The 14,612-nt window shown below is 37.3% G+C and overlaps 1 protein-coding gene and 1 long non-coding RNA gene across 5 annotated transcripts in view; one reads left to right on the top strand and one right to left on the bottom strand.

Moving 5' to 3' along the window:
* Positions 1 to 14,612, top strand: part of CTSC (cathepsin C) — a 40,251-nt gene that overhangs the window by 10,963 nt on the left and 14,676 nt on the right. The window contains exons 3-4 of the mRNA XM_022594061.2: positions 9,306 to 9,472; positions 12,468 to 12,623. Coding sequence (XP_022449769.2) covers positions 9,306 to 9,472; positions 12,468 to 12,623 — 323 coding nt within the window. The remainder of the gene's footprint in view (positions 1 to 9,305; positions 9,473 to 12,467; positions 12,624 to 14,612) is intronic.
* The window catches only part of LOC149748756 (uncharacterized), a 60,097-nt gene continuing 57,950 nt past the window's right edge, over positions 12,466 to 14,612 (bottom strand). For all 4 annotated transcript variants that reach the window (XR_016393875.1, XR_016393876.1, XR_016393878.1 and 1 more), the window contains one exon: positions 12,466 to 14,503. This is a non-coding gene — a long non-coding RNA (uncharacterized LOC149748756). The remainder of the gene's footprint in view (positions 14,504 to 14,612) is intronic.

Below are 14,612 nucleotides of genomic sequence, written 5' to 3'. Positions count from 1 at the left end.
CCAAGTTTTCTTTTCTTAATTACACTATTGTTCAAACTGATTGCTGTCTTTTAGATCTTTCCTGTTAATAAACAATGGACTAGTCTCCTCCTCATTTGTTTAGAGCTGATTAAACATCAGCCTTGGCAAACCAAAAATGTGGGGCTACACCTAATTCTTATTGTCTGGGAGGACTTTTCTGCATCCCTTGAATTGCTTCTTGAGTGGAGGAGTCTTTCTCTAGATAGTAGGTTGTCATTATTACTTTATTGGTTCAGATAATTATTTATATCATTTGAGAAGCACTGGTCTGCTGTTCTGGGAAGGTTATATCTTATAAAAACTAAATAAGAGTACATCCGACTGCCACCTGGATACTTTCTTCTCTCCTGATGATTCTTTTTTTTTTTTGCGGTACGCGGGCCTCTCACTGTTGTGGCCTCTCCTGTTGCGGAGCACAGGCTCCGGACTCGCAGGCTCAGCAGCCATGGCTCACGGGCCCAGCCGCTCCGCGGCATGTGGGATCTTCCCGGACCGGGGCACGAACCCGCGTCCCCTGTATCGGCAGGCGGACTCTCAACCACTGCGCCACCAGGGAAGCCCTATCCTCATGATTCTTTGTCACTCAGGATCTTGATGCCACCTCTGTGAAATTCCCCAGCTTTCTCCCTTACTGGGAGGAATGCTCTTATTTTGGTTCCAATTGTACTTTGCAGGTATCTCTGCCCTGGTAGCACTAACTCTGCTGTAAAAGGAATGACTTGATAGCGTGTCATCTTCTTCCAGACTGAAGATCTGTGTATCTTCAGCACCTAATGCATGTAGAACTTTATCTTGGAACTTTAGTTTGGAAAATTATCCACATTTCTCTTGTCTTTTCAAAGACTTTAAAAGTAATACCAGCTTACAAAGAATTAATTCTGTAGGGTTCTAGAAGCCCAAATCAGGAACGGTGCTATGTTTATATTTTTGGTCCTCTGTTCTAAAAAAATATTAGGTTACATACTTACAGCGTTCTGTAAGATTTGTGTATTTTCAAACTGACTGTCCGGATGTAAATAGTGACAAAGCAACCAATGTGTATAAGAATATATTTAGCAAGGCATCTAAAATCACTCCTACTAAAGTGGTTTTTTTCCCCCTGTTTCTTTGAGTATCTTTGCATCTAAATGTTTGGTTTGATTATGAAAGAGAAAACTTGGGTACAAAATTGCAGGTATTTGTGTTAGTAGGCCCCATAATAGATTACTGTTTAGCATTCTCTGTTGTAATTGCCTGTTTGTCCTTTCCTCTGGCCTTTAAACTCCTTGAGGGCAATGATCAACGCTGTATTAATGACCATTTTATTCCTTATGTATAGTTCAATATGTGATAAATAATAGGGCTTCAATAAATATTTGTAAGAGAAAGAAAATTGAATAATATACCATTGTGTTGTTCTGTTGTTTTATTGCTGTGTTTCTGAAAGTATTTTTACTTTGTGTCCTTAGAGGCTATGGTAGACCCTCAGGCCATAGTTTTTGAATGACTTTGTAGAAAACAGATGAGACTTTAACATTTTATTCTGCTTATATATTATATTTTAATTTTTTGTGTGAGACTGTAGAGGCTAAGATAAACCTCAGAGTTAAAAATAGTAAAGTTCTAACTTTCAGAATTACTAAAAAGTAAATTAGCTGTCAGGGGAAATAGTGAGCTTTATCTGTGACTGCAGTGGTTCCCCAAAGCCTGGATAACCAAGGACTCAAACTAGCCTAGGGTGCTGTGGGCTGTGCCCCCACCCCCTCCTTAAGAAGCACCAGCTAAAGGTTAGAGCCGATGAACTCTAAAATTTCTAACAACCTTACAGTTTAAGAGATTATGAGCAAATAAGTGAGGAATGAGCCAAGGGACTTTGTCTACCTTGCTGGGTGTCAAATTGCTGTTTTCTGAACTAGTTCTGGAACATATGTTTTGGTTTAAATGGAACATCTTTTCAGCCCTGGAAATAAATTTATCGTCCTCCATTTTCATATGTAAATCTGATTGCCAGTTCCTTCAGTAAAATGCTGGAGGTTATTTGGTTGCAACCACTGCAGCAATTTCTTGGCAGTCTCACAATTCATTAAAATTCAGCTTTTTAAATAAATGGTTAAGTCTGGTTAGTGGGCAGAAAACGAAAGCTAATCCTTGAAACTGCCAGGGAAGTTTGTTTCTGAGGTAAGATGTGACACTCTTGGTTGGGTTGGAAAAATATCAATTTAGGAAAAGATGCCTTCTTCTCCTTTGTTGCCATCTAATGGCTTCATTCACACTCCAGACCTGACAGCAGATGGAAGCAGTTAATCTGCGCTTACGTAGACATGTACAGTAAACAAATGGCAAAAAATTGAATAAACACTCTTTGTTCTTCAGTATTGCTGGAATGTAATCTCTCTATATGTGTGGTGTATCATCAAACCATTTAACTTCATGCAAGGTGTTCTTTTCTGAAATGGTGAATGATATTGATGGATTAGACCTAGATGTCCAAATTTTTAATAGGTATTCCATACATTTTAAAATTTAAAAATTATATACATGCACTACTATACTAACATGTTTGCTATCAAGCATGAAATAATATTAAATGATTAATTTGATTTATTTATTGTCAGAAAAACATGTCCTGCCAAAATATATCTCATTATGATATTCTTTGGGAACAATGTAAAACTATGTTTCATTATCATGATTTTGTTGCCAAAAGCAATGTAAGGATTTCTGTTACCCGTCATTTTTATTACTGCCAATTTTCAACATTTGGAAACAATTTTCTAGTTAAAATGTTTCAAGTAAAGAATTTTAATTTTGACACATTTTGTTAAAAGTATGAAAGTGTCACTGGTAGAATTTAGAAGAATTACTGTTTGGTATTTAAATGATGTTTGGTGTTAAATGATGACAATTTAATGGGCAAATTTTAAAACGGAGACATTTGCTTTATTGATAAAACAGATTAAAAAGTGAATACCGCAACACTGGAACCATTTCAAAACATGTTTTCAAAAACTCATACCAGGAATAGGGCAAATGTAAGCTTTGTTATTTTCTTATGTTTTCTTATATTTACATCACTAGTGTTTGCAAATCCTGGTTTCTTTGCAAGTATTATTTTAAGCCACATGTTCATTTTGTGCGAGTTAGCTTAATTACATCATATGTACATAAGTGAATTTAAGCAGGCACATGTAAAAGGGAATGTGCTGTGTCCTAACCATCTTTAGGCAGCATACTGCACATAACAGGTGAACATCTGACATTGGAACTGAGTGGGGTTATCAGTGTTGCTTTGTATATTAAATAATAGTGGAGGTTGGTTTTCAATTTTATTTCCATGCTACAAGTAGAAATCGAAATTATAAGATTTTTCTTTCTGATATTTTAATGGATTGTCTTCTCATTTTGGAAAATCACTGGTTGACAGGATAAAACCCATATCAACTGCTCAGTTGACAGTTTAGGCTAGAGTGTAAGTTCTTTGACAGCATGAGTAAAGTCTTAAATGGCTTTGTATCCCATGTGGTAACAGTTGGTAGTGTTTATATTGTTACTTGTTTAGTGTTTTATAACTTTTTAAACTCTTCAAACTTCAGTGTCATCCTTATTCTCAATAGGAATCCAGTGAAGTAGAGATCATTCCCATTATCAGCTGAAGAAACTGAGGCTCCTTAGTTGCGACTTGCTCAAGGTTACATAAATGATAAGTGGCAGAACAGGGATTTAAAGGGCAGAGTCCTTTTTCATTAAAGTACATTTTTCTCATAGCTAGTGCATTACATAAAGGAAGTATTCAAATATTTGCTAATTGTAATCAGGAAAACAGTGGAACAAAAGGTATAAGTGATTTCCCCCCCACCCCTTAGTGTCAAAAAGCAGTTGAGAAAGAGATCTGGGATAAATAACTTAAGTTCTAAAATATCCCAACCTTTTCTTTTTCAGTAGGTTAACATTAGTAGGTAATTGGATGGAATGGGAGAATTGATAAAGTGAATGGGAAATTGAAGACAGGTGGTTTCAAGAATGTTTGGCAACCCAACGTTAATCTTGAAGAAGCAAATGGAGAGTTACTGAATCCTAGTAGTTTTCTAAACCCAAGTGCTAGGGTTTGGAATTCCTTCAGATTTTATGCAATTATCTATTTGTTGCAATAGAAATTGGCATAAATGAATAGAAACTTAAATTATGCCATCTGTGCAAGGCAGTATTCAGAGACTGATGTTTATATAAACAAAATAAATGAAAACCCTTAGAAAAAAAATTAAGCTACATTTCAAGCTGGATAGTGTGGCCAAAACTTCAACTTCTTAATTGGTAATAATGTCAGAAATCACAAAAGATGTATTTTACAATAGCAGGAAAAATGACAAACATTGAGAACATTCAAATCAAGAAAATAACGGGGGCACAGTGTGTGGTCCTCTCAAATTAAGGTACTGAGTACTTGGCTTCTGTGGGGGTTAAATATCTCTTTTCTACTAAGTTGTAGCTGTCCTGCACAGTGGCATCACAGTCCTGTCCTACCTTTCATAAGGTAATTTCAGGTTCTAAAAGAAGACCGAATTATTTTAGACTGGGAAAACTACAGAATAAAATAAAATAAAAATTTTAAATGGAAAATAATTCCATCAATTTAATGTATAAGAAGTGGTACATAAATGGATAGCATCTCTTGGTAATTTGCTAAGTAAAAACAGTTGTAGTGTTTTAGGATTATTTAGGGTTACTTAGAATGTATAAATATTCTATGTAAGTAAGGAGCGTGTCTAAATTATTTACCTGGCTTTGTGAATAATAAATAAGAAATCCACAGATGTAAGGACTGTGTAGTTAGGAAACTTGAAGGGATATTTTGGAACTTTCAGGTCAACTGAAATTTACAAGTAGGGAAGCAGAGGTTTGGGGAGGAAAACTGACATTTCTGAAGTAATAGGTGAAGTCAGAACTTGGGTCTCTGTGACCCACATCTTTTAATTATAAATTTCTTTTAATTATAAAAGTGTCACTCTTCTTTTAATTATAAATTTTTCTAAGTTTCTTGTGTTATTGTTTAAATAGGACTTGGCATTTGTTGTTCTTTCTGTTATTCATTTATTTATTCACTCATTCAATAACTAATTGCTTTCTAGTGCCAGTGTCCTAGTTAATGAATAAAAAATCCTCTTCTCACAGTGGTTACGTGGAAAGAACAACCCTCACAGGCTGTTAGGAAAATTAAATGGCTTAGTATATATAAAATGCAACCTATGAGGTTGAGTCTGTTATCATCATCCTGATTTTATAGATGAGGACATTGAAAGTACAGAGAGGGTAAGTAACTTGTTCAGGATCACACAGCCAGTAAGTGGCAGTGCTGGATCCAGTCCAGGTAGTCGAGCCTACAGACCAAGTCCTTTACCTCTGCCCTGTATCAAAAACCCTTGACAGAAAGGGTAAAAAGACTGGACTAGCCAGGACAACATAGACACCTGAATAGTGGGAAATCACCATTAGGGCTACTGGAGAATTTAAGTGACCCCTAAAAAGGGTCTTGGGCAACAGTTTGGATCTGACTCATGAGAGCCAATTAATTTCCAGCTTTGTTTTTTAAAGGAAATAATGAATAAAGCAATGATTCTTGTAACCTTTAAACTCATATTTTAATTCTCTCTTCTCTAACTTTGCAAAGTCACTTTTTTTTTTCCCATGAAAAACATAATGCCTATTATCCCAAAAGATCATTGTGAGGCTCACATGATAATAGATGAAAACCGTTTGCAAATTGCTTAAGCATTTCCTGCATGGTTTCTAGGTATCTCCTCTCCGTGTTTTTGGCAATTGACCTGTATGTTTATTTCTCTAGCACTTTGTGAGAAGACAAAGTGTATGAAGAAATGTTGCATGGTATTTGGGAAGAATGCTTGGTTATAAATTCTAGTTCAACCATCTCTTTTAGGTCTCTTTTTTTGTCCCCCGAGACTGTATTATCTTTATGTTCTCTTGAACCTCTAAGATTTCTGAGTAATCTGTAAAATGTTTATAAAGCATGATGTGATAGGTAAATGTTAAGGTCCTGTAGTTCTGTAACATTGATGGTGAAGGGTATAGAGTTGTTGAACAAACAGTAAGGCCTCATGCTTCAGTGATATTTTTCCCCCTCCAATCAAAATAACAAATCAGCCTTTTCCTCACAGGGGAAGTTCATTTGGTGTTAGCCATCATGCTTATAAGTTGTGCCAACTAGGTGAACAAAAAGCACACTGATGAGAAACATGGGGCCCATTTCTTCTAACTTGAATGCCCCTGACTCTTTTGGTACATTGAGAAAGTCATTTCATCTGTGATCTAAATTTTCTGCTTAGGTGGGGAAATTTCCCAGGCTTTTTCAAGCATGGTTAACTTGCTGGACCACATGATTTGGGTTCAAATAAATAACCACGTTATTTACATGTTTGTTTATTTCGTTGAATTCCCAGCGTCTTAAGGTCTGGGGCTGCATCAATACATATGTGCATGTGTGCCTAGCACCTAGCACCTAACATGATGCCTGGGAAATATTATGTGACCAATAAGCATTTGATAAATAAGTGAAAGAACTTAGCAAAATACAAAATAGGTTATATAAATCATGTTTTTTTTCAGGAAGTGTAGTCATAATCCTAGACAGGTCAGAGTTAGTCTCTAGCAACATCTGAACCATCCTTCGTAGGTGTCCTCTTCTAGGGCTTTGTAGGCTATGTTTTTTATCCTTAGGAAATTCATCACCTTTTTAAAGTGATGAATTTCAAGAAATGTATATAACTATCTTCATTTTGTAAATAACCAAGAAAATCCCACCCAAAGATCATTTTCACCTTTCATTTTTTAAAAATCGTATTTCATAAAAATTTTACTTATTTGCACTCCACTTAAGTACTATCTTGTAGTTTTTTCCTCTTAATACATCATAGGTTATTTTTCTTTCTTTTTCTTTCTTTCTTTTTTTTTTTTTTTTGGCTACACCTCACAGCTTATGGGATTTTAGTTCTCCAAACAGGGATCGAACCTGGGCCCTTAGCTGTGAGAGCGTGGAGTCCTAACCACTGGACCACCAGGGAATTCCCAGGTTTTCTTTTTTTTTTATTGTTCTATACAGAGAGGTCAGCAAACTTTTTCTTAACAGGGTCAGATAGTAAATGTTTTAGGCTTTGTGAACCTTATGGTCTCTGTGGGAGCTCCCCAGTCCTGCTGCTGTAGCACCAAAGCAGCCAGAGATAAGATATTCAATACTATAAACAAGTGGGTCTGGCTGTGTTCCAATAACACTATTTATAAAAGCAAGCAGCCTTCCCTAGCCTCTTCTACTGTAATGAACATCTTCCTGTGTTTAGGCTTTATTTTTCATTTATGTGTATTTGACGATTTCTACAAGGTAGCTCTGAAAAACTCTTAAAGCCTTGTCAGACTGCTTTCTAACAACAGCACTGGTGGGGGTGAGCAGTGGCCTACCCCCGGCTGGCCTGTCTGCATCATACAAGGTTGCCAATATCGAGCCGTTTTTGATTATAAAAATAGTAGTTACAGGTAGTTCAGCATAATAAATATAAACTTTATTAACCTTTTCATGCAACATACCCTCCAGTGTTGCAGCCTGGTCGTGTCCTAGGCCTTTATTTCAGTGTTCCTGTATCCCGAGTTGGGGCTTTAGCAGGGAAATGAGGAGTGGTGAGCCAAACTCATGCTAGTGGAGATATTCTTAGCCAGAGGTAGGGAGACTGGCTTCACAGTGTTAGGAACCACCAAGGAAGAAGCAAAATGTACATATGAATAGCCCAAAGTAACTTATCTTGTGTGGCAAGAATCCCAGGATTCAGACCTAGCTCTTTTGAATTCTTTAGGCCATACATTTTTAACTCTATGCCTCAATATGATTTGAATTCAGAGTCAGGTGCAGTAAGGTAGTTTTACCTTTAAGAGTAGTTTAGCCTACACATTCCTTTAAACTTGGGGTTTGCAGACTATAAGTCTGTTTTTGTAAATGAAGTTTTATTGGAACACAATGTAGTTCATTCACTTATGCATTTCCTGTGTACCTTTCACACTGCAGTGGTAGAGTTGTGTGATGACGACAGAGGACTGATAACCTGCATTTACTGTTTGGCCCTTAAAAAGAAGTTTGCCACCCCCTCTGCATAGGTAAAGTAGCATCCATTATATTAGATTCAGTCCACAAACTACATCCTGAGGGCCAAAACCAACCGTGTACTTTTGTAATGAAAAGCATTGAAACACAGCTGCTTGCCGTGCTGATTTGTTTGTGTTGCCTTTGAACTGCTTTTGTGCTTCTGTTCCATTAAATTAAGTCAGTGCCTGAAATTGTCTATATCCAAGTCCCTTCATAAAGAAATTTAGCGTGCATTATTTTCCTTTCTTCCTCCCATGCTCTCGGCTCTCATTCTGGATTATATATCCTTTCCTCCATGAGGACATGTGATAACATGAGGGCTTTTAGGCTCTGGAGCCAAAGCATCTGAGTTCAGATCCTAGATCTATCACTATATACAGTTGACCCTTGAACAACATGGGTTTGAACTACATGGGTCCACTTATATGCAGATTTTTTTCCCCATAAATACGTACTTCAGTACTACATGAGCCGAGGCTGGTTGATTCCTTGGAAGCAGGGCCCAGGATAGGAATGGCTGACTATAAAGTAATATGTGGATTTTTGACTGTGGAGAGTCGGTGCCCCTGCGTTGTTCAAGGGTCAACTGCAGTTATTTTTCAGCGTTAACATCGACATAAGACAACGGGCCATATTAGTGAAATAAAGTGGAGAGAATATTTAATAATCAGGTTACTTTAACTCCCTCATGATTAGAATATGCTAATAAATTGGGAGGTTAACAGAAGAAAAAATTTTAATATTTTGGAAAATTTTCACCATATGTTCTTGTATTTTTCTGGAATATATCTTCTCTGAGTGGAAAAGTAGTCTGACAAACTGAGCAGAATTTTGTTTCTGCCACTACACAGCTCTGTTACCTTAGGTAGGGGCTGCTTACCCTCTCTGAGCTGAACCTCCACTTACTCACTGGTAAAATGGGATTATTGGTGCCTGTAAATTTTGCTTGGTAATCAGTGATGCTAATCGTAGAAAAGTTTATTTCTCTTCCTTTTCTAGAACAGTTCGCAAACTGAAACCTCTCAGTTTTTGTTTTGGTCGGCAGTGGCTGGTCCCTAAGATGAAACGAAAAAGGGGCACCTTTACTGTGAATGGGAGACAAGGAAACAGACCTGAGACAGGAACACAGATTCACTTGGCTTTTCCTTTTCTTATTTGATTGCAGTATAAAGAAGAGGGTGGCAAGGTAACTAGTTACTGCCATGAAACCATGACTGGCTGGGTGCATGACATGCTGGGCAGGAACTGGGCTTGTTTCACAGGAAAGAAGGAGGGAAATACCTTTGAGAATGTGAACGTGAACACAGCACACCTTGAGAATCTCCAGGAAAAGTGAGTTGTCGTAAATGAAAGTTACATATAGTTTTTTATAATATGTATGTCTGTCTTAATTCTTGGAAAATTTAATTTGATTATATAAAATTTATTTGACTTAGAAACATAAGCCATGTTATGTACAACTTTCCTGGAAAAATACATTGAGTGATAGAGAAGAAAGTAGTTTTTCAAAGTACTTCAAAAGTAATGGACCAATGATAGCTTTAAAGAATAGTTATATAAAGGACCACAGAATTGCAGTGACTTATACAGAAAAGTCATTTTATTATTGCCATGTAATAATATGTTGCATAATACTTGTAGATACGTATGTTTATGTTGCAACAAATACAGGTGATGCTAATTGAACATAAGTTTTAAACAAGGAAATAAATAACTGAAATTAAAGTTCTTGGTATTTATGTAGCGTATTAGTTTCCTGGGGCTGCCATAACAGAGTACCACCGACCGAATGGTTTAAGCAACAGAAACTTATTTTCTCACAATTCTGGAGGCTATAAGTCCAAGATAAGGTGTCAGCAGGTTTAGTTTCTTCTGAGGCCTCTGTCCCTGGCTTGCAGATGGCTGCTCACTGTTGTTCTACATGGTCATCCTGTCTGTGTCCTAATCTCCATTTCTTAAAAGTACACCAGTCATATTGGATTAGGGCCCACCCATATGGCCTCATTTAACCTTAATGTCCTCTTTAAAGGTCCTGTCTCTGAATACAGTCACATTCTGATGTACTGGAGGTTGGAACTTGAACACATGAATTTGAGGAGGACACAGTTCAGTGTATAACTTTCAGTTAAAGTTTTTGTTGAGTTAGGTCCAGTTTAAGTAACTATGAACCACACAAGAGATTTCAGACTTTTATTAGTTTGGAAGGAAAAGATAAATATTAGCAGTAGCAAATTTTCTGTTTTGTTTGGTTGTGAAATCCACTGAAAGTGTACATGAACAAATCATCCAAAGCCAGACCACACTGGCAGTGAATGACTCTGCAGCAGAGAAGGTGGGGGGACATGAGTTCAAAGAGGACAAATCGCACTTGTCTGGGGAAGTACTCCCCAAGATTTAGACTAATTCATCACCTCCATTTTGAACTTAGCTTTCAAATTGCTTTGTTTGGAGTGATCCTTGAGCAACACCTTTCCTATGAAGGTGTTCACTTTTCACCCTACTACTTTGTACTTTTCTGACATTTCAAACATTGCCTCATTTAGTGAAGAAGCTACTAACCAGAGTGCTCAGAATCTATGTTGCCTCACTTGTAAAGTAAGCATTTAGGACTAAATTACCATAAAGGTCTCTTTCAGCTCTTAATGATCTGATTTCAAGATAGACATTTACAACTTAAAATATATTCCTGTGTCTTAAGAAACAACAACTGCAACTGGCTTTTTTTGTGTGTTAGTGTTGTCAGAAATAGAATACAGGCAGTTTTATAATCTGTTTAATAAAGGTACCTCTCTGGTTTCACATTTTGCAACAAATGGGAAAGGATTTTGATAAAAACTAACACATTATCAATGTGGTTGCACATTTTTCTTATTATTTTCAGTGCTCCCAGGTTTTTTGACTATATCAAAATACTCTCTCTGCGAACATCTAAATTAAAAGAGAAAGAAAAGTTCAAAATATGCCTAACATGTTACTCAGGTTACGTATATCTTGCTTTGCATAATTGAATGTTACTGAAAGTCTTGGGTAGTGAGTCACACTTAAGTTACAGAATGTTATGTATGTATGTGTGTATGTATGTATGTACGGCTGCATTGGGTCTTTGTTACTGTGCGTGGGCTTTCTCTAGTTGTGGTGAGCGGGGGCTACTCTTCGTTGCGGTGCGTGGGCTTCTCATTCCGGTGGCTTCTCTTGCTGCGGAGCACGGGCTCTAGGCTCACGGGCTTCAGTAGTTGTGGCTCATGGGCTCTAGAGCACAGGCTCAGTAGTTGTGGCTCATGGGCTTAGCTGCTCCGGGGCCAGAATCTTTTTTAGTAGAAATAACACAGTGAATTCTGTTAATTCCTAGCACCTGGCACATATGTGAGATACATGTTTAAGTTAAATGAATAATCAACTCCCTCAGTTCTTTGCTTTGTAAACATGCTCTTTGTGTGTTAGACTTGTTTACATCTATATCCAAGCATTTGGCATCAGGTAAACCAGTGCCTTTCAGATTTTAATGTTGCTGTGAATCATCTGGGGATCTTGTTAAAAATGTAGATTCTGATTCAGGTGGCCTGGGTTGGATACTTAAGAGTCTGCATTTCTAGGAAGCTTCCAGGTGCTTCTGCTGGCTCAAGAACCAAATTTGAGTAACAAGGATATAAACCAAATGCCCCTATGGAACCATTTTTTTTTCCATCATGTGGTTATAATGCTTGCCATGCTATATATATTGTATACAGTTTTGCTGTCCTCCCCCCCTCCGCCTTTATTTTTTATTATTACAAAGTTTAAAAGGTACATTGTAGAAATTGTACAGGGTGGGGGAAAGGTGATGATCCTATGTCACCACTCAGAGATAACCATGGTTGTATGTACTTATGGTGTAAATATAAATGTTCACTTTCACAAAAATTGATTAATTCTATATAAACTTCTTTGATATTCTGCTTTTTTGTTTAATATAGTGTGAAGTCTTCCATATCACTAAATAATCTTCCAGATATTTTTACTGAATAAACTATATAGCAAATGAAGTACCATTATTTATTTAATCCATCCCTTACCTTAGAATATTTATGTTTATAATCTATCACTGGTATAAAAATGTTTCACTGAACATCCTTATACATACATCTTAGTTCACTTGAACTTTTATTTTCATAGGACACATTCCAATTCTAGGCTATTGATAGAGATATAGAGATTGACATATCCAGTTGCCTTCCTGAAAGGTTATACCACTTTCCACTCAGGCCCACAGTATAAGAGTGCCTATTTTAACGGGATCTATTTACATCAGTAAAGAGTGTATCTGAAGCTGTCTTACTTTTGCTGGCAGGTATTCTAATAGGCTCTACAAATATAACCACAACTTTGTGAAAGCTATCAATGCCGTTCAGAAGTCTTGGACTGCGACTGCATACATGGAATATGAGACTCTTACACTGAAAGAGATGATTAGGAGAGGTGGTGGCCACAGCCGGAGAATTCCAAGGTAATAAAGCACATCTCTTTATCACTAATAAAGATATTTGTATCAATTGATATCCTCCTCCCTGGGCTGTTCATCATTTTATTGGTCATCGTAACTTAGACTTTTTATGTTATCTTTTCCCTGACCATCTCCCTTTCCTATTCATACAGACTCGGATGTTCTCCAAGCCCTATTTATGGGTTTTGCTTTCACAGCATCTGCCATTTCCTTTACTCTCTTTCCATTTTCTACACTTTGGCTTAGGGCTTTGTCATCTCTATCCTGTATAATGGATCAGCTTCCTGCCTTCTCTCTCTTTGGTTTCTACCCCTCCCTGTCCCCACTCTTAGCCATTCTATGAAATACTGCCTGTTACATCTTCTTACACCCAGCTATGATTGAGTCATTACCTATTGTCTAATGAATAAATTTAGCCTGGTAATCAAAGCCACCTAAATTTGCCCATAACTGTATTGACTACCTTGACCTGCTTTCAAATAATATGACAGAAAATTCCTGAAAACTTTCACCTACCTCCATTCATGACACTCCCTTTGCCTCAGATACCCCTGAACTTACCTATAGAAACTGTCAAATTTGCCACCTGTAAAAATCTCAAAATCCTTTCTCTGTTTTTAGGTCCAGCGAGAAATATTCCATATTTATCAATATACCTCTGCTACCTTCAGCCAGAGTGACATTTCCCATCTTTAGTTTATATACCCCATGGTGTATTTCTTATGGAAAATTATACCGTTCTTTGAATTTATACAGTCAGGAATTTGGTAGATTTATTCCCTCAAAACTATGGCTGGATTTAACAGACTATGTAGTTTCTCTCACAGTTCTACCCATATCTGAAAAGAATCTTATACAGTGTTTCTCAAAGTGTATTCTGAGGAATGACTAGTGTGTGAGATGCTCTGGTTAGTCGAAATTGGGAATGGGAGCATACCGTATTCCTTCTCAGATTCACTAAAGTAAAAGAGCCATCCTGTATCTGTGTGAGACGAGAATCCAGAGGAGGTGGGGTCAGCCCTGGAGCCTAGGGAGACTGGGACTCCTGTCTGGAAGATTGAGCCTCAGACCCAACTGCTTTGCCATGTGTCAGGTGCCATGTTTCTGAAGAACTCTTGTAGAAAAACGTATTGTTTATGGACATCTGAGTCCAGAGCTCTCTGCAGATTCTTCAAAGAATCTGGACCCAAATGATTGAAAGCCAATAATGTATAGTGTGCCTGTGGTGTTTGTAATTCTCACTTCTCCATCTCCCTGATTTCTCTTTCACTGTCTTCATTTTCACACCACTGAGCTTTGTTGTCACATTGCTTTTGTTTTATCTGTGTGTGCATTGATGGGCAAACACTCTGCCTTTATAGGATGTTAGGAAGAAGGAAGTTAACAATTGCCTGTTTTGTGCTAGATAGTCACCTAAATGTATCAGCAGCGTATTCAGTCTTAATGACATGGATGGTGATGATGGTGGTGGTGATCATCCTAATAGCTTAATAATTTAGTAAGGACTTATCAGAGACAAGGCCATGTTTTAAGCACTTGTTAATCATTATTCCATTGAATTTTCATAACAGTCCTTTGCGGTAGGCATGATTGTACCCATCTTAATAGGAGGTGATCATAGTTTTGTGATGTTAAGGTCTTTGACGAACGTTGCACCGCTAGTAAGTGGTAAAGCCATTTGTGGCCATCTTTGTGTCTTACTTTCATCTGTTTATGGAGCTAGTCTGCCTGCTTCTACTTAGATCTTTTATTCCCATGCCTTCACTTCTTTTACAGCTACCAGCACCACCATCTCCAGAGTCAAACATCAGTCATTCCTCTATGTTCTCTAAATCCGTTGTAGGCCATCTTCAATTTCCCGCATCTGCTTTCTTGGACAAAATCTATTAAAAGTAAGAGAATGCGGCTATTTAGACGTACTAAAGTTAGCAAATGGCAATACACAAAACCAACATGATTTCACTGGGGAAGATTACTAGATCCTGAAAAAGA

Source organism: Delphinapterus leucas, chromosome 7 (genome assembly GCF_059928025.1).
Source record: "Delphinapterus leucas isolate spDelLeu-1000000601 "Yukka" chromosome 7, BTC_Dleu_Yukka2, whole genome shotgun sequence".
NCBI lineage: Eukaryota > Metazoa > Chordata > Mammalia > Artiodactyla > Monodontidae > Delphinapterus > Delphinapterus leucas.
The sequence above is the reverse complement of the archived record's forward strand: the minus strand, read 5'-3'. Positions and strand labels throughout refer to the sequence as shown.